The 14,451-nt window shown below is 38.9% G+C and overlaps 1 protein-coding gene across 2 annotated transcripts; it reads left to right on the top strand.

Moving 5' to 3' along the window:
• The first annotated feature begins 1,399 nt into the window (after positions 1–1,399).
• LOC137272276 (F-box/WD repeat-containing protein 5-like) lies at positions 1,400–14,402 on the top strand. Of its 2 annotated transcripts, XM_067804635.1 has the most exons (7): positions 1,400–1,524; positions 8,258–8,641; positions 9,965–10,139; positions 10,530–10,669; positions 11,594–12,366; positions 13,026–13,238; positions 14,049–14,402. In XM_067804635.1, the coding sequence occupies exons 2-7, from the start codon at positions 8,273–8,275 to the stop codon at positions 14,248–14,250; spliced, it is 1,872 nt and encodes a 623-aa protein (XP_067660736.1). In that variant the 5' UTR covers positions 1,400–1,524; positions 8,258–8,272; the 3' UTR covers positions 14,251–14,402. The 2 variants fall into 2 exon arrangements, with proteins under 2 accessions (XP_067660736.1, XP_067660737.1); XM_067804636.1 differs by lacking the exon at positions 13,026–13,238.
• Positions 14,403–14,451: the final 49 nt, after the last annotated feature.

The following is a 14,451-nucleotide window of genomic DNA, read 5'->3' as shown; positions in this document are numbered from 1 at the left end:
GAAATTTAGATTTTCATTTGGCAAGATGAGATTATATCAAGATTCGATTATTTCTCGTTCGCCGTCTTATAGGACATGCAATTACACAGTGATACCATGTACATTATAGCAACAAAGGAATCGCAGTCCCTGACCTAGAGCAATGCCCCATGTAACCTTTTCAGCAGTACTAAAACTCTACATGAATCGACCCGTGAAGGTCCGGTGTAGAATAAGCCTTCAGCAACCCATACTTGCCATAAAAGGCGACTATGTTTGTCGTATGAGGCGACTAACGGGATCGGGTGGTCAGGTTCGCTGACGTGGTTGACACTGGTTCCCAATTCCTGAAGGCCTACTCTACCCCGGACCTTCATGGGTCGCGACAAGCATAAGTTGCTGAAGGTCTGCTCTACCCCGGACCTTCACGGGTCACGACAAGCATAAGTTGCTGAAGGTCTGCCCTACCCCGCACCTTCACCGGCCGCGACAAGCATAAACTGCTGAAGGCCTGCTCTACCCCGGACCTTCACGGGTCACCTTAAGGAGTTATGGTCACCTTGTTAAGATCACTTTGTCATTATTTATTTTATTACATATTACCTTAATAATTACTATTTTTCAGAATGGTATATACTTTATCGATGACAGCTTCTTTATTGTATTATGATGCGGATTAGGTTCTTATGCCGTTGCCAAGCAACAGCGAATTCGAAGTAATACAGTATCTAACATGAATTAACTTAGACAACATGAAAGTATGCACCAAATGGATAATATAGTAGGCACACAGCATCAGTATTGCCCGCTTTGACTGTGGTTCGTAAAAATCCAATCGGACCAGTAAATAATCAGATGACAGATATATCACTCTCTCTCTCTCTGCATTTTTAAATCATACAAGGAAACGGCCTGGTAAAATGTTCATATTGGCGGCTTAATGATGAAATTTGTCTTCATTCAAATTTCGGGCGAGTAATTGTTTTTGTGGGCTCGTAACTTTCAAGCATAGCTAGCCCGACTGGCTAACAAACTTTGGAAAGTATTTCGCACACTGCATGGTCGTAGTAGTGCTACTGGGGTAGTCCACTTGTACAAGTGAGTATAGCTAAGATACATTCAGGCCTACCAAAGGAAGCTTTCCCACTGCCGACAAAAGCAGAAAAGCCCACATTAATGGTGGAAATAGCAAAAGCAACAAATAAACACGTCCATGTATATTGTGAGCGCTTAGTATCCTATAAGTCGAGCTTAGTATCTTGTAAGTTGCTCTTTGGGAGCTCTTTGGCAATGAACTGTAATTGCAAAGGTAACTAAATTTATTTAACACCTTGAATCAAACAACTCATGGCCCTGTGAGGAGTACGATGTGATAGCATGAATTATGTTTCTAATTTTAGAACCAAAACAAGCTCCCAGAATTCCCATGGCAAAATGGCATGTTGCGATGTTGTTTAGGGAAAGCGAGAGCCCGTGACGTACCTATTTGACAACTACACTTATTTCTGGTGTGCTTATAAGGATTTATGTTGGTATTATCTAAAGGTATGAACTTATGTATAATTTTGAGGGTGTCAGCTTTCGTACCTAGTTTGTGTAATTTTAAAAACATTGACATCATCTCGACGTTGTCCAGGTTTTCGTTTCCTGATATTGATAAGATTGAATTAAAAATATTTCTCTTCTGTTTGATTGGCAGAAGCCTGCGAAGGGATCTTGTTATTATCCATTTAATGTCGCTTGTTTAAACCACACCAGCAAACAACACGAACAGAGTAATCAACAATAGCCATTGATAAATATGTAAACATGGAGCTGATTATCAGCTGATTATTAGCCATTTCAGTGTTGCTGCTTCAAGGAAACGATAAAGGAACTAAGGAACTTAGGTTGTTATTGCAGTCAGCGGATATGTGCTAAGGTACAGTCGACAATTCAAGTAATCCTCTTGATATTTGAGATATCTGAATTATTTCGTGGAACTAAAGCGGAGAAAATACAAATTAAGTTTGTCATTAATACTGGATGAACAAACCCCAGCTCTGATGGTAATATATTCAATCAATTTTTGTTTTGTTTTGTCTTTTGGCCATTCATAGACGCTGATTAAGTGTCCCACCCAAGTTGTCCAAGGAAATATGAAAGTCTGTGAATATGATGAAAACTTTTGATTCTGTGTCATCATTAAGCTAACTGGAAGTGACCGCACTTTGATCTGTTGATTGTTTGCAGTTGTCATTTTTAACAATGAGTTCAGCCGTTTTACTGAAAATTGTGTGTTGTAATACACTGCACAATCACATATATATATCTAGGCATTCTTAAATAACACTTTTCGTTTTTGGCTCCTAGTGAACATGCTTTAGCATTAGGCCTACCTTTAGAATACAGCACCACAAAAATGTCATAATGCTCTTTTACGTAATTGTAGGCGATTTTGTTCCAAAGCACCTATGACACTGGCATAGCAACAAGGTTGTCAAGCTCAGCGAGTGCGTATAAGCCCCACTCACTGATGTTTCATCTATACCAGCTGTGTCGTTGCGGACGCCCAATGACTTTTTAATTTTGGTCTTTTTATGTTTTTATTCGTGTCACCCAATAACTTGAACATCTATCAATGACTGTAGTAAATTTTGTTTAATTATTTTCATAAATAACACTTTTAGATGCGTTTTTGTGTGACATGCAGAATTTCTCTGTGTGTGATCAAGCAGTCATGCAAATGAGTGACCCCCTTTCAGGAAGTCACTTGTACATGTAACAGGAGAGCATCTTGTGTGCACGCTACGTCCTCTACTGATGATGTTGCCAGTAGTTGTTCACCGGCGAATGCGCAATTTTCGCAAGCACCAGTTTAAAATATTTTTCTTTTTCAACTAGTATGCTCACATTTCTTTGTATTAAGAGGTCCTGAGGTGTTATGTTTTGTGTATTATTATATGTTGTATTTTTTAAATTTAGTAAGAATGCATTACACTGGTCACATTCTGTGATATTCTGTTATTCACAGCTTTGGTCAATTTAAATAATCTAAATATATTTCATATTTCATTATCAGAAAAACGTAACTATTTTTAACCAGATGAATTATAAATGTAAACTAATGTACATGCATATCTTTCTCATTCTGGAATCTGCAACATTTACACTGAAATGGAGTTTATTAGTAGTTATTTTTCGAAGTGGTAAGAATGCATTACACCAGACACATCATCCAGTGTCCTTTGGTCAGTGCATTCTATTTATTAGAAATATTTCAAGGGGTAAGGGTTTAGGGTTAGGTTTAGGGATTTGGGGAAGGGGCCTAATCCAATATAGTAGCAGATGTCCGATGTAATGCATGAGTACCATTTGTGTTTTCCTTTTGCATTTTTAATACTTTTTTCACACAAAAATGGGAGACCAAACCCATCAAAAGTAAAATACACGATAAAATGTTTTAAACAGAAATTTGGGGCTAATGGAAATGGGCCTGGAACTTGCACTCCAGCCACTTTCACTTATACATATGTTCAGTAATAATTCTGACTCCCCCTCATGCCGTCACTAGACACGCCCATGTCAGACTCATTCCTTAGCATGAACCACATTATCCTTACTGTGATCCCTGCAACACTTTTCTGTGATGAAAATCCCCAGTGATTTATATACATTCACATCATTCATGCATGTACTGAAATCGACATCTGACGCCCGACGCCAACGACTGTTTTTACTTCGAGCAATATCAGCTCATTCCAGACCACATACATGGTATCTTGTAGATTAAGGAATAGGACAAGTGTGCCAAATGATATCAGGGCCATTCGGCAACCATCTGTAATTAAAATCATGCGACACCAAGTCTACCCATAACCTTCGTAATTGTCTGCAACCTATTCGACTGTTTCCATTCATTTCCATGGGGTCACAGGAATGACTAGCTAAATTTGCACATCATGCAACTGTGTGGATGTAGCTCAGTCAGTTAGCTGTTGGGCTAACAGTCTGAAGGTCAAAGGTTCGCGTCAGACAGATTCTCAGAAACTGGATGCCTGTCTCAGTGATACGTGACCTATGGCAGAGAACGTCCTCACAAGAAGTTGTGGTGCTGAATTCTAAAGGTACTCCTAGTCCTAGCATTGGAACGGTGAGTTTTATTACATTGACTGTGACAGTATTACAAATGTTATGATGGTGGGAAAATGTGTCGCTACTTAGCTCTGCACTTTTGCAGTCCATGCAGTGTTAAAATACTACAGATATCATATAAGATCGTCCTGAAATATGCCACATGAAAACTCACAAAACGCACACAATTCTTGTGATAACACATATATTGCATGAAGAGACAAGAGAAACCAACCATGTGATATTCAGGGATTGGATCTCTAAAATGACCACAATATATTGTCCTCGGTTTTGCCCCCACATAAAAATTGTTACGGGACAAACTTTTTGTCTTGGGACTGAAAGGAAAGTTAAAAGTAATTTCTGCTCATTTTCTTCATTCGCAGAAAAAGTTTCCCAATGAGTCTGATGTTAACAGATTATTATTATTTCTGTTATCATCAATATTTGTGCTTATATGAATTTCAATCTGGGAATTCCTTGGATAATAAATGGTGCCATTTGGTATCCAGCATCTTATCTACTCTGTCAGAAAGTAGTTCATCCTTTTGTCATAAGCAAGATAGGTGTAGGACAGCTTCAACAATAATTCACATGGCTGTGGTAATATTTGTCGTAAGTAGCTAAGATGCGTCATAGTTCAGGTAGGAGTGAATAGTCACCAGACTACTCAATGGTGGGGCCTAACCAAGCAGGATTTGCAACACTTAATCACTTCATACTGTTACATAGTCTGAACATTTACACATTCTGTAAGGTTCCTAGCTGAATTGCTGAAAGCCCCTTCCGTCAATGTTGTCATAGTTGGCATAAGACAGTTTCTTAGACACCTGTGCGTGAGATTCTGAGAAACCCATGTGAGAAAACTGGTATCAAACATATGTGTGAGATCGATTTCTCATCCCATAATTTGCTCCTCTGTGGTGATGACCAAGGGTCAGACTATGACTGACTACTTCCCTGATTAAATTCATTATATATAAGTTACTTGTGCTTCAATCGAAAAGGAACCTGTTACTCGTGCCAAGCACCTTAACACCCTCGTGTTATTTTCCTGACTGCAACATGAACAGGCAGCACACATTGGTTTACCAACTGTTGATCTACACATATAAGTTATTACATGATAAGTTTATATTCTAATTATGTACTTGATGTATTCAACTCACATTTCATACTGACAATTCTGTAAATTTTGTGACATTCCAATCAAATGGCTGTTTCTGGCTCGGGAAAAACAATAAGGATGTAGCGAAGAAGAGTGGTCACCCATTGATAGTGAACATAACCTCAGCTATGTCACATTCAAGAACACAGGGGTCACCTAATTACACACACTCAGGAGTTATGGCTCCGGTCAATGGGAGAACTTTGACTCGTGCACAAGTTCAGTTCCTAAGTGTGCAGATCTATCCAAAACAATCTTCCGAAGATGATAACCACCAAACGATGGCGTCACACGCTCAAATATTGTATGCTACTGAGAATAAAAATCAACAACATTTATGTGGTATCATCATGGTTTTAGGGTGTTTGATTAATTTTCTGTGGTCTTATCTAGTTTGCATTTTCACTGTTGCCTTTATGATGGGAAGATGTGGCAGAAATGTTTTTGTGGAGGGTCACCTTCGTGGTGAGTAGTGATTAGGAAGCCAAGTGACGTCATTCATTCATAAACATTGTGTTGTGTATTACAGCACAGTAATAGTGAGAAAATATCAAATTTGAATCTATTCAACCATAAAATGGTGTGTAAGAAACAGATTAGTGTACTTGTGTCTTTCACGACACAGTGTCAGATACCATTTATCTTGCGACTTGTTTTTAGATTTACTCAACATGCTGAGTATTGTGTTCAAGGTTTGATTGATGTGGTTAAAACAGCAGAGCATCCAGTACAACAGCTTTGATCAAGTTGATGTTGTCACGAACAGCTGCTATGTTGACAGCTTCCTGACTGAATATTTTGAAGTGATATTTCCTGCTAGTTGAGGCAAATATTGACTTTCATGTCAAGGAAGCTTACTGGGGTATGCCTTTTACCGTACTGACAACTTGTAGAGTAAATTGTTGATTGTTTCTTTGGACCACTGAGATTCTAGTAGCAGTAGTCTCTAAAACCTGTACCAGAAGTGAATTAGTAGTGTGGCTCGTGATACTTAGTACTTGGTAATTATGTTTCATCCTGATTCATCTGTGTGGGATTCTGGGTAGAAGTGGTCCTAAGAAATCTCTGCTAGAAGTGGCTCCCTAGTACGGATAGTGAAAATGTGGGTTATTGCTTGAATAATAGTTTGTGTGGCCAAGACTCTGACATAAACAGGTGATTATCATGTTGCTCGTAGTATGCCAAAAGACTATGGAACTAGTTTATTACTGTTTTAAAGCAACAACAAATGAATCATTCCAATAAATCTCCACTAAACCCTGGACGCATCTATAGCTCAGCCTAAGGATTGTACTACCTCCACTGACTGTATTTTTATTCAGTCAGCTGTCTACATTGGCAAGTTGAGCATACCAGTCACAGCTCACTTTCACTATTTAAATCATCCAACTGATTAAACATACTCATGCAGAGGAACTCTGAAAGAGGTAGAAATGTTTGTATATAGTTTTTCAAAGTTTTGGACCTGACAGTTAGTCTGTATGATTTCCCCAATGTCCGAGTCACACTGCTAACAAACCTTCACAGCTCAACCACTATCTTTGTTGCCACTGGCAAACTCTGTTGTAGCGGCAGCTTAGTTGATTGGCTACTTTGAGAATGTGGAGCCAGTAAAGGGAGGTAATACAATTATCGGGCCGAGACGTAGATGTCTCCAGGGTATTGTGGATATTTATGGGAACGTATACCCTGGAGATATTGAGGATGCACATAGATTGCATAACCAACCTAACCAACAGTGTACAGCATGATAGAATTGTGATCAACCTGGTCAGTGGTTGGCTGACGACTCTTCTGTGAGTCAGAGACTTTCTCTACTATTCCAAGGGCCTCATCGTTGTAAGATCAATTTGCGCTCCATTTTCTCTCACAAATGTATGCTGAACATGCTGTATATATGATCCAAATGCTTGTACTCTGAAAAGGCTTACTGACATGTCATCATATCACAATTGTGTAGATTGCTCATGCTCTTGATCACTGGATTGTCTGGTCCAGGCATGCTTATTTACCGACCACCACCATATAGCTGGAGTATTGCTGAGTTTGGTGTAAAACTAAGCTCGCTCACTCTGAAAAGACTGATTTTTGTAAGATTAAAAAATAAAATAAATCTTTTTACAATCAAGTTTTGGACAATGTAAGTTTGGCCACATTCATGTTTTAACTTGCTTTAATTGATTTGGTCCACTTCTTTACAAAGGTAGACACCTGCAATATTCCAGACAGATAAGGTTTGTAATGTCAGCACATGCATATGGTCCTCTTTGCAGAATACAGGTCACAATTCAGGTCAAGTTGCCCAAGGACGGCAGTAGAAAGTACCTAGCTGGCCTAACACTGTCCCTGAACCACATTATTTTCCCATCTTCCAAGCCCTCTCTGCAATGCTAAATCCCCTGAAATGAAGTCTAGACTTCCTAAGGTTCTGAATCTCTGGTCTCCCTGGGGCTCCTTTTCAGTTCATATGGATTAGTTTGTTACTATCAAAATTATATATATTCAGAGACTAAGCATTAGTCTATGTGTGACCATGTTCAGTAGCTTGACTTCTAGGAGTTTCTATGAACTTTGTCCTGCAGTGAAATGCTTAAGGAGACACCCTATTGTGTATGTGGTGTCTCCTTAACAATATGTTTCTGTTTAGTCAGTAGTTAACGGGTACCCAGTAGAATTGCAAGTGCTGCACTGTGGTGCAGGACTACACCTCACAGGGAGCTTGTGTCCTTTGGATCCCAGAGACCTAAGAATAAACATCCAGTGGAAAATGACCCACTAATAACAAGGGTAATGATAGCGTAGCATTATGAGCATGATATAATACTGATCTATTTTGTTGTTCATGTTTTCAGCCACTATGTAATGCAAATGAATGATTCTTTACAGTTAACACTGATATATATAACAGTCAGAGAACTGTATGTTTCTCAAGGTGATGTTGAACAACTTTCAGTTATTTAGTGATAGATCCTACATCAAATTCTGATGTCTTTTCAGAGCCGTGATTCGTCGATGGCAGAAGATCACGTGATCAGTTACTATGGTTTCCAACATCTGCCAGATGACCTCCTACTCAAGATCTTCTCCAACCTGTCCGTGGCGGACCTAGCTAGGGCGTCTTACACATGTCAGCATTGGTTTCGAGTCTCACTTGATGACTTATTATGGAAGGGACTCTTTTACCATCACTGGCATATAGCTCCATCTGTTCCTATGGCGCCAGGGAAACACTCTTGGAGGCAGGAGTTCAAGCGCCTATATTACTACACCCCAGTGTTGGAGAGTGAAAACATAGGAAAACATAAAGACCAAGTGTTACATGTTAGTTTCTCGCATAATGGCCAGCTGTTTGCAACATGCTCTAAAGACGGAACTGTCAAGGTATCATTGATTATTTGTTTTCTGTTTCCTAGTTTAAGCGCTTAGCAGGTTGGTAGGTTTGTATCCCTGATACACTGTCTGAGAAAAAATATGCCCAACAAGCCATTGTTCAAAACGATCTTAGCACAAAGTGAGTGTATGAGATACATCAGCAACTAAACTGTTTTCTTAATTCATGACAGATACATATAATTTGTAAGATCCTGTCTAGCAAAGGACAGTCAGATTTCTAGGTTGTTTCATATATGTTAAAACTAAAATTAAATAATACAATAATGATATGAGATAACCAATGGAAAGAGATCACTTGCAGGGGAACAGTACCGTATCTTCAGGTGCTTCAGTGTACATACTGAAATGTAAGTGCTGTTTATATAAAAAGTACAAATATTTGATGATTAAAACATTGGTAGATATGAATATTCTGTGACTGAAGTGAATTTACTTTTTCACTTTCAAAGGGACAATAATTTCACAGTACTTCAACCACCATCAAGGGTACTGCCACCCTTAGCACTACAATTGTTGGAAATGCTATGACCATTTTGTAGAACAATTCCCAGTTTCCATAACACATTCTAAATGTGTCTGATTACATGAAGACTGCAAAGCAACTGCACCGATTGTTTTTAAATGTTTGTGAAAGTTGATAAGAAATGGAAATAAAACTAAGGAGAAACATGCCTGGACATCAGAATGATCTGTATCAGTTATACCTCTATTTTGTGTGTTTGTTGTTGAACGTCACAGTTTTCCAACCAACTGGTGTTGATCTGTAAATAATAGAGTCTCAACCAAACAATCCAGTGATCAATAACCTGAGCATCAAGCTAAACAACTGGAATACAATAATGTTTCAACGTAACCAGTGAGTCCCTTTCACAACAATGCTTCAATAGAAAGTTTGAGTTTGATACTGATGTCACATTGTATTGAATCCTCTCGCTAAACATATCCAAAAAATTTTGAAGAGTTTTAAGGCTGTTGACTGAGCAATAGAATGATTGAGCTCAATATTCCAGTATGGCAAGGGACAATCGAATCATATTAGAGCAGAACTTTCAAGTAAATAGTTCACATAAAGTACCCCTGAATCCTTCTATTTGACTTCACTTTAACCAGTGGGGTTGATGGGATAGCCTAGTGGTTAAGGCGTCTGCTCGCCGAAGACATGGTCACAAAGTGTGAAGTCCATTTCTGGTGTCCATTACTGCCAAAAGCCATGCAAGTCCATACTCACTCACTCACTTCAATCAGTGAGCTATCCAACAATTACTGTGATTGCGAAGCTTAGAGAAAACTGACCTACTGCTTCTGTTTAAGGTGTGGACATCCAGTTACCCGGCAACACTGAAATATGAACATGACATGAAGGAATTCACATGGAAGTACACTCAGTTTTCCAACTTTAATGAATCTGACACTCTCCTCCTCGTTTCTGGTGTGCATTTTGGTAACATGAGCACATCAGGAGAAATTGCCGTCTTCAGCTTGACACGTAAGACTCATCTGTGAATAATCAGTTGCCATGGTGATAACTTTGTTCCCTATTAACTGGGGAATATATATTTTGTAACTGATATATGAACATGACAAAGAATCTCATAACATGTCTGTCTTATGAGGAAGTATTGCCTTTTAACTGTGCACTTTGCCTCAAGCCTTTGGGAAATATGCAAGTAAAATAATGTTTAAAAAGAGCTTCTGTAAAATTAATACATTTGTCTTTAAGGAAATATTTTTTTATGATAAATTTACATTTTCCTACAAAATTTTCAATCTGTTCTTGTTTTTGAACAAAATCTGATGATGCAGTGATACCTCGATTATCAGAATCAAGCCAAAATATTGAGTGCATACCCACTCTATTTTTGTATTGCTCTTTCAGAAAACTTTGAACTACAATGTCGTGTGATAAACAAGCCATATGACGTATTTGGGACATGGTATGATGACACGCACTTGTTGTCAGGAAACCTGCATTGGACACGACAACTCAACTCGTGCTCGGCGCTGTGGCTGAACAAGGTTAGGCCTTTAACAGTAGTAGTGGTTAAACTAAATATGTATTTGAACTAAAAGTGGACTTTCAGGCTTTTTAGGAGGTATAGAAATAGTTTATATAGTTTATGAAAGTAATAGGCATGCTTTAAGTGCATACAACATAATGGACATTATTATTCCTGATAACCCAAGCTGCCTGTGAGGTGCTTGGTTAATAGTCACATGACTTTCCTACCGCATACCCATTTTCTGCTGGGTGAACAGGGGTAATTTTGAACTCATTTGCGTAAACAGAAACTTTCCATTTTCAGATATATACATTGTTACTGGGGTTAGGGTTGAACAATCAATATACATGATTATGCTGTGGGGTATTATTTCAGTGCCTGAAAACAAGACCAGGTTCCAGTTGCCGAAATAGGATACGTCATCCTTACTTGACAGCAGTGTTAGAACCTACACCAAATTGTTGCACCTAATTGTAATGGAGAACTTGTTCACAATCACACATAAATAATATTCTTAATGGTATTTCAACTGCTGATACTCATAAACAAGTGCACTATGAATGTTATTATTGGGTCATATATCTTGGATATCATCATATGACTTAATTCAGGGCTGTTTTAGAACTTACTCATTGTGGCTTTCGTGGCTGTGAGGTTTGTACTTGAAATGTGGCTTTAGCAACAATAGGTATTTTTCAAATGTGGCTCTCCAGGACATTGGTTGGCCTTCACTTGATTTCCAACAACTAGATTTCTTCAGTTGTGGGCGCTTTTAGTTACATTTTAGGCACATGTTCAACAAAGTATCGTTATAACAGACTACAATTAACAGTGTCCATGCAACATTTGTTTGTTTATGAAAAGGAATACTTTTGGTCTGTAACATCAAGCAAATCTTTTTGGTAAAATTGTTTGACTGGCATGTGTCTATATATCACAGGCCTCCCAGTCCATTGAATCGGAACGTGAATCGGTAGTGATGAGATTGTTCCGCTTCCTGAACACAAATGCAAGCTCCATTAGGACAATCATGATATCCAAAAATCTCACAGACACCAAAGTGGAAAACATGGCATCAAAGGCTGCGAAACCAGACCGAGAATCTGTGCGCTGTAAGTCAGATATGAACGGAGAAAGCCAAAGTGTTAAAGTTGTCGAAAACTCTGTACATTCTGTGACATCACAAACAGGAAGCAGACAAGACATCGGAAATCAGATAAATGGGCGAATAATCTACAGGCCTGAGTACTGGGAAGCAGCGGAGGTGATGAACCACTCAATGGAGTGTTCGCTGCGCCAGGTGGAGATCGAGGCAGCCCTTCCCTGTGCCTGCTGTGACAGTGATGACGACATGCAACCTCAGCCAAACAACATGTGTAACGGTTTCTCTGATAACTGTCGTCTTCCAACCAATAATACCTCGGAAAAGCACAATACCATTAAACAGAAAGTGAGTGAGCAGTGTGATAAACTCCTTATATTCACCATGGGCTCCCTGACATACACTCCACATCAGATCGGCATCAAGAGGATTGATTCGTTGAAAGGAGACAGGACGGTTGGTCAGACTCACTGTGGGGATGGTGGTGTGCGCTTTCTCTTGCCGGATGTTGATGAAAACAACCATGGTATTGATCGTCCATATGACAGTGTGGATGAAATATTCGACATGGATGGCCACATAATCGGCATGAGTCTGTCTCCTGATCACAGGTGAGTGAAAAGACGATGAGTGAGTGAGTGAGTTGGGTTTTCTGCAGCTTTTTGGAGTACTACAGCAAGGTAGAGAGGCATCACTAGAAATTTGCCTCCCACATTGTACCCATGTGGGGAGGGGACTCAAACCTAGTTCTTCGGCATAACATGTCATGAGGCTACCCCACTGTCCCCTAGTAGAGAGACAGTTTTATAAACATATGTATTGTCTTTACGTTTCAACTTCATCCATCTGAATATCTTGTGCTTTCCACAAGAAAGACTTTGTAAGCTCTAGAGTTATATGGGTTTACTAAATTACTTATCCATCCATCATCATCATCATCATCATCATCATCATCATCATCTGTAAGAAATGTTGCCTATGGTCTTCGCTAAAGTCCATATTAAGTGTCCATAGCACACACAGAACATCAAACAAAAAAGCCACACTTTGCAAAATTCCAGGTATATGGCGGTAATCTGTAAATAATCCAGTGATCAACAGCATGAACGTTGATCTAAGAGATTGGGATATGATGACTGATGTCCACTAAGCGAGTGGGTCTAATCATTCACATGATGATGATGATGATGATGATGATGATGATGATGATGATGATAAAACTATATTCTCACCTCCCTGAGATGTATTCAACCAGACCCCTGTGTTGTAGATACCTGTATGTAAACAGTCGACCGTGGCCACCGGGGTATGAGATCTGTAACCCACTACAACCACCCCCGATAGCCCAGGAGATCGATGTCCATGTTATTGACTTGTGTAAGATGAAGGAAGTAGGCACCATGTTGAGGTCTCACAAAGCCTTCACCCCCAATGACGAATGTTTCTTCATCTTTCTCGATGTCTGTGATGAGTACGTTGCCAGGTGGGTGTCACCAGTTCAGCTCCTCTATGCACTGTATTTTTGAGACCATTCATAATTTATGGCTAGGGGGTGATGATGATTTTAAGAGGGGTAACACGTAATGTTCTTGCGAGGTAGGGGTCATCAATTTTGTAAGTAGAAAATATTAAAATCAATTGAAAGGGAACGTGTCAGTTACTTTGTACATAAATTTTAGGCGGGTCACTCACATTGTACATGCTTCTCCGTAAACACTATTACCACCCCTCCCTAGCCTTAAATTATGAATGGTCCCTTACGGTACATAAGCCGATCTCATAAATAAGCCAAATTGACCTTAATTGGCTTTTAATATCAGTGTTAAGGCTGCGTAGAAAAATTAAATGTTTCTCGGACACATTATTTTCGAAAGTGACAAGGACAGTAAGACTTTTTAAAAAAAAATTTATAGAAAGATATGTGAAGAGGGAGGAACACATTTTTTTTTCTCTCAGAAGTACAGCTTGGGAAGTTTTGCACATGTTAATCAGTTTTAGATTTAATCACACTTGTTGTTACAGACATTCATTCTTATAGTGGACAAATGGATGATCAGGAAGCGGCCAAGCTAGAGTTATTTCTTTAAAATGGCAATAAAAAATTGTTACACACACAAATAAAAGCGATGTCCAAGAGTCATCATGATCATTTCACCATTTTATTTAGCCTAATGCATCTTGAAAATGGATTTTCTCTCTGTGATCAGTATTAATGCTCAAATGATTCACATTATTTTCAGAAAAATTACGCCAGTTTTATCCATGGTGAATTAAAATCTACAAATTTTTCCAGTGGGGCTGAGGACAAACATGGGTACATCTGGGACCGCCACTATGGTATCTGCCTTCATCGATTTCCTCACAGCGACGTTGTCAACTGTGTTGCTTTCAACCCAGTTGATTCTGAAGTACTTATCACTGTCAGTGACGACAACACCATCAAGATATGGAGGTCTAAAAATCAGGAAAAACAGATCAAATCTTCAAAGTCCTGATGTCAAACTGATTTTATTTTCCTCTGTTATTATAAAAGTAGACCATGGAGATAATTTATACGATCCATATGTTTTGACTATCTCCCATTTTGGTGTTTTAAGTCAGTGTCGGAGAATGTTAGTTTACTCTCCATTAGATAACAACTGCTATTAATTAAATTTGGACTGATTCGTAATACAGACAAGGCTGTGTGTTTCCAG

This window comes from Haliotis asinina, chromosome 2, assembly GCF_037392515.1.
Source record: "Haliotis asinina isolate JCU_RB_2024 chromosome 2, JCU_Hal_asi_v2, whole genome shotgun sequence".
NCBI classification, from domain to species: Eukaryota; Metazoa; Mollusca; class Gastropoda; order Lepetellida; family Haliotidae; genus Haliotis; species Haliotis asinina.
This window is presented reverse-complemented; position numbering and strand designations above follow the sequence as displayed.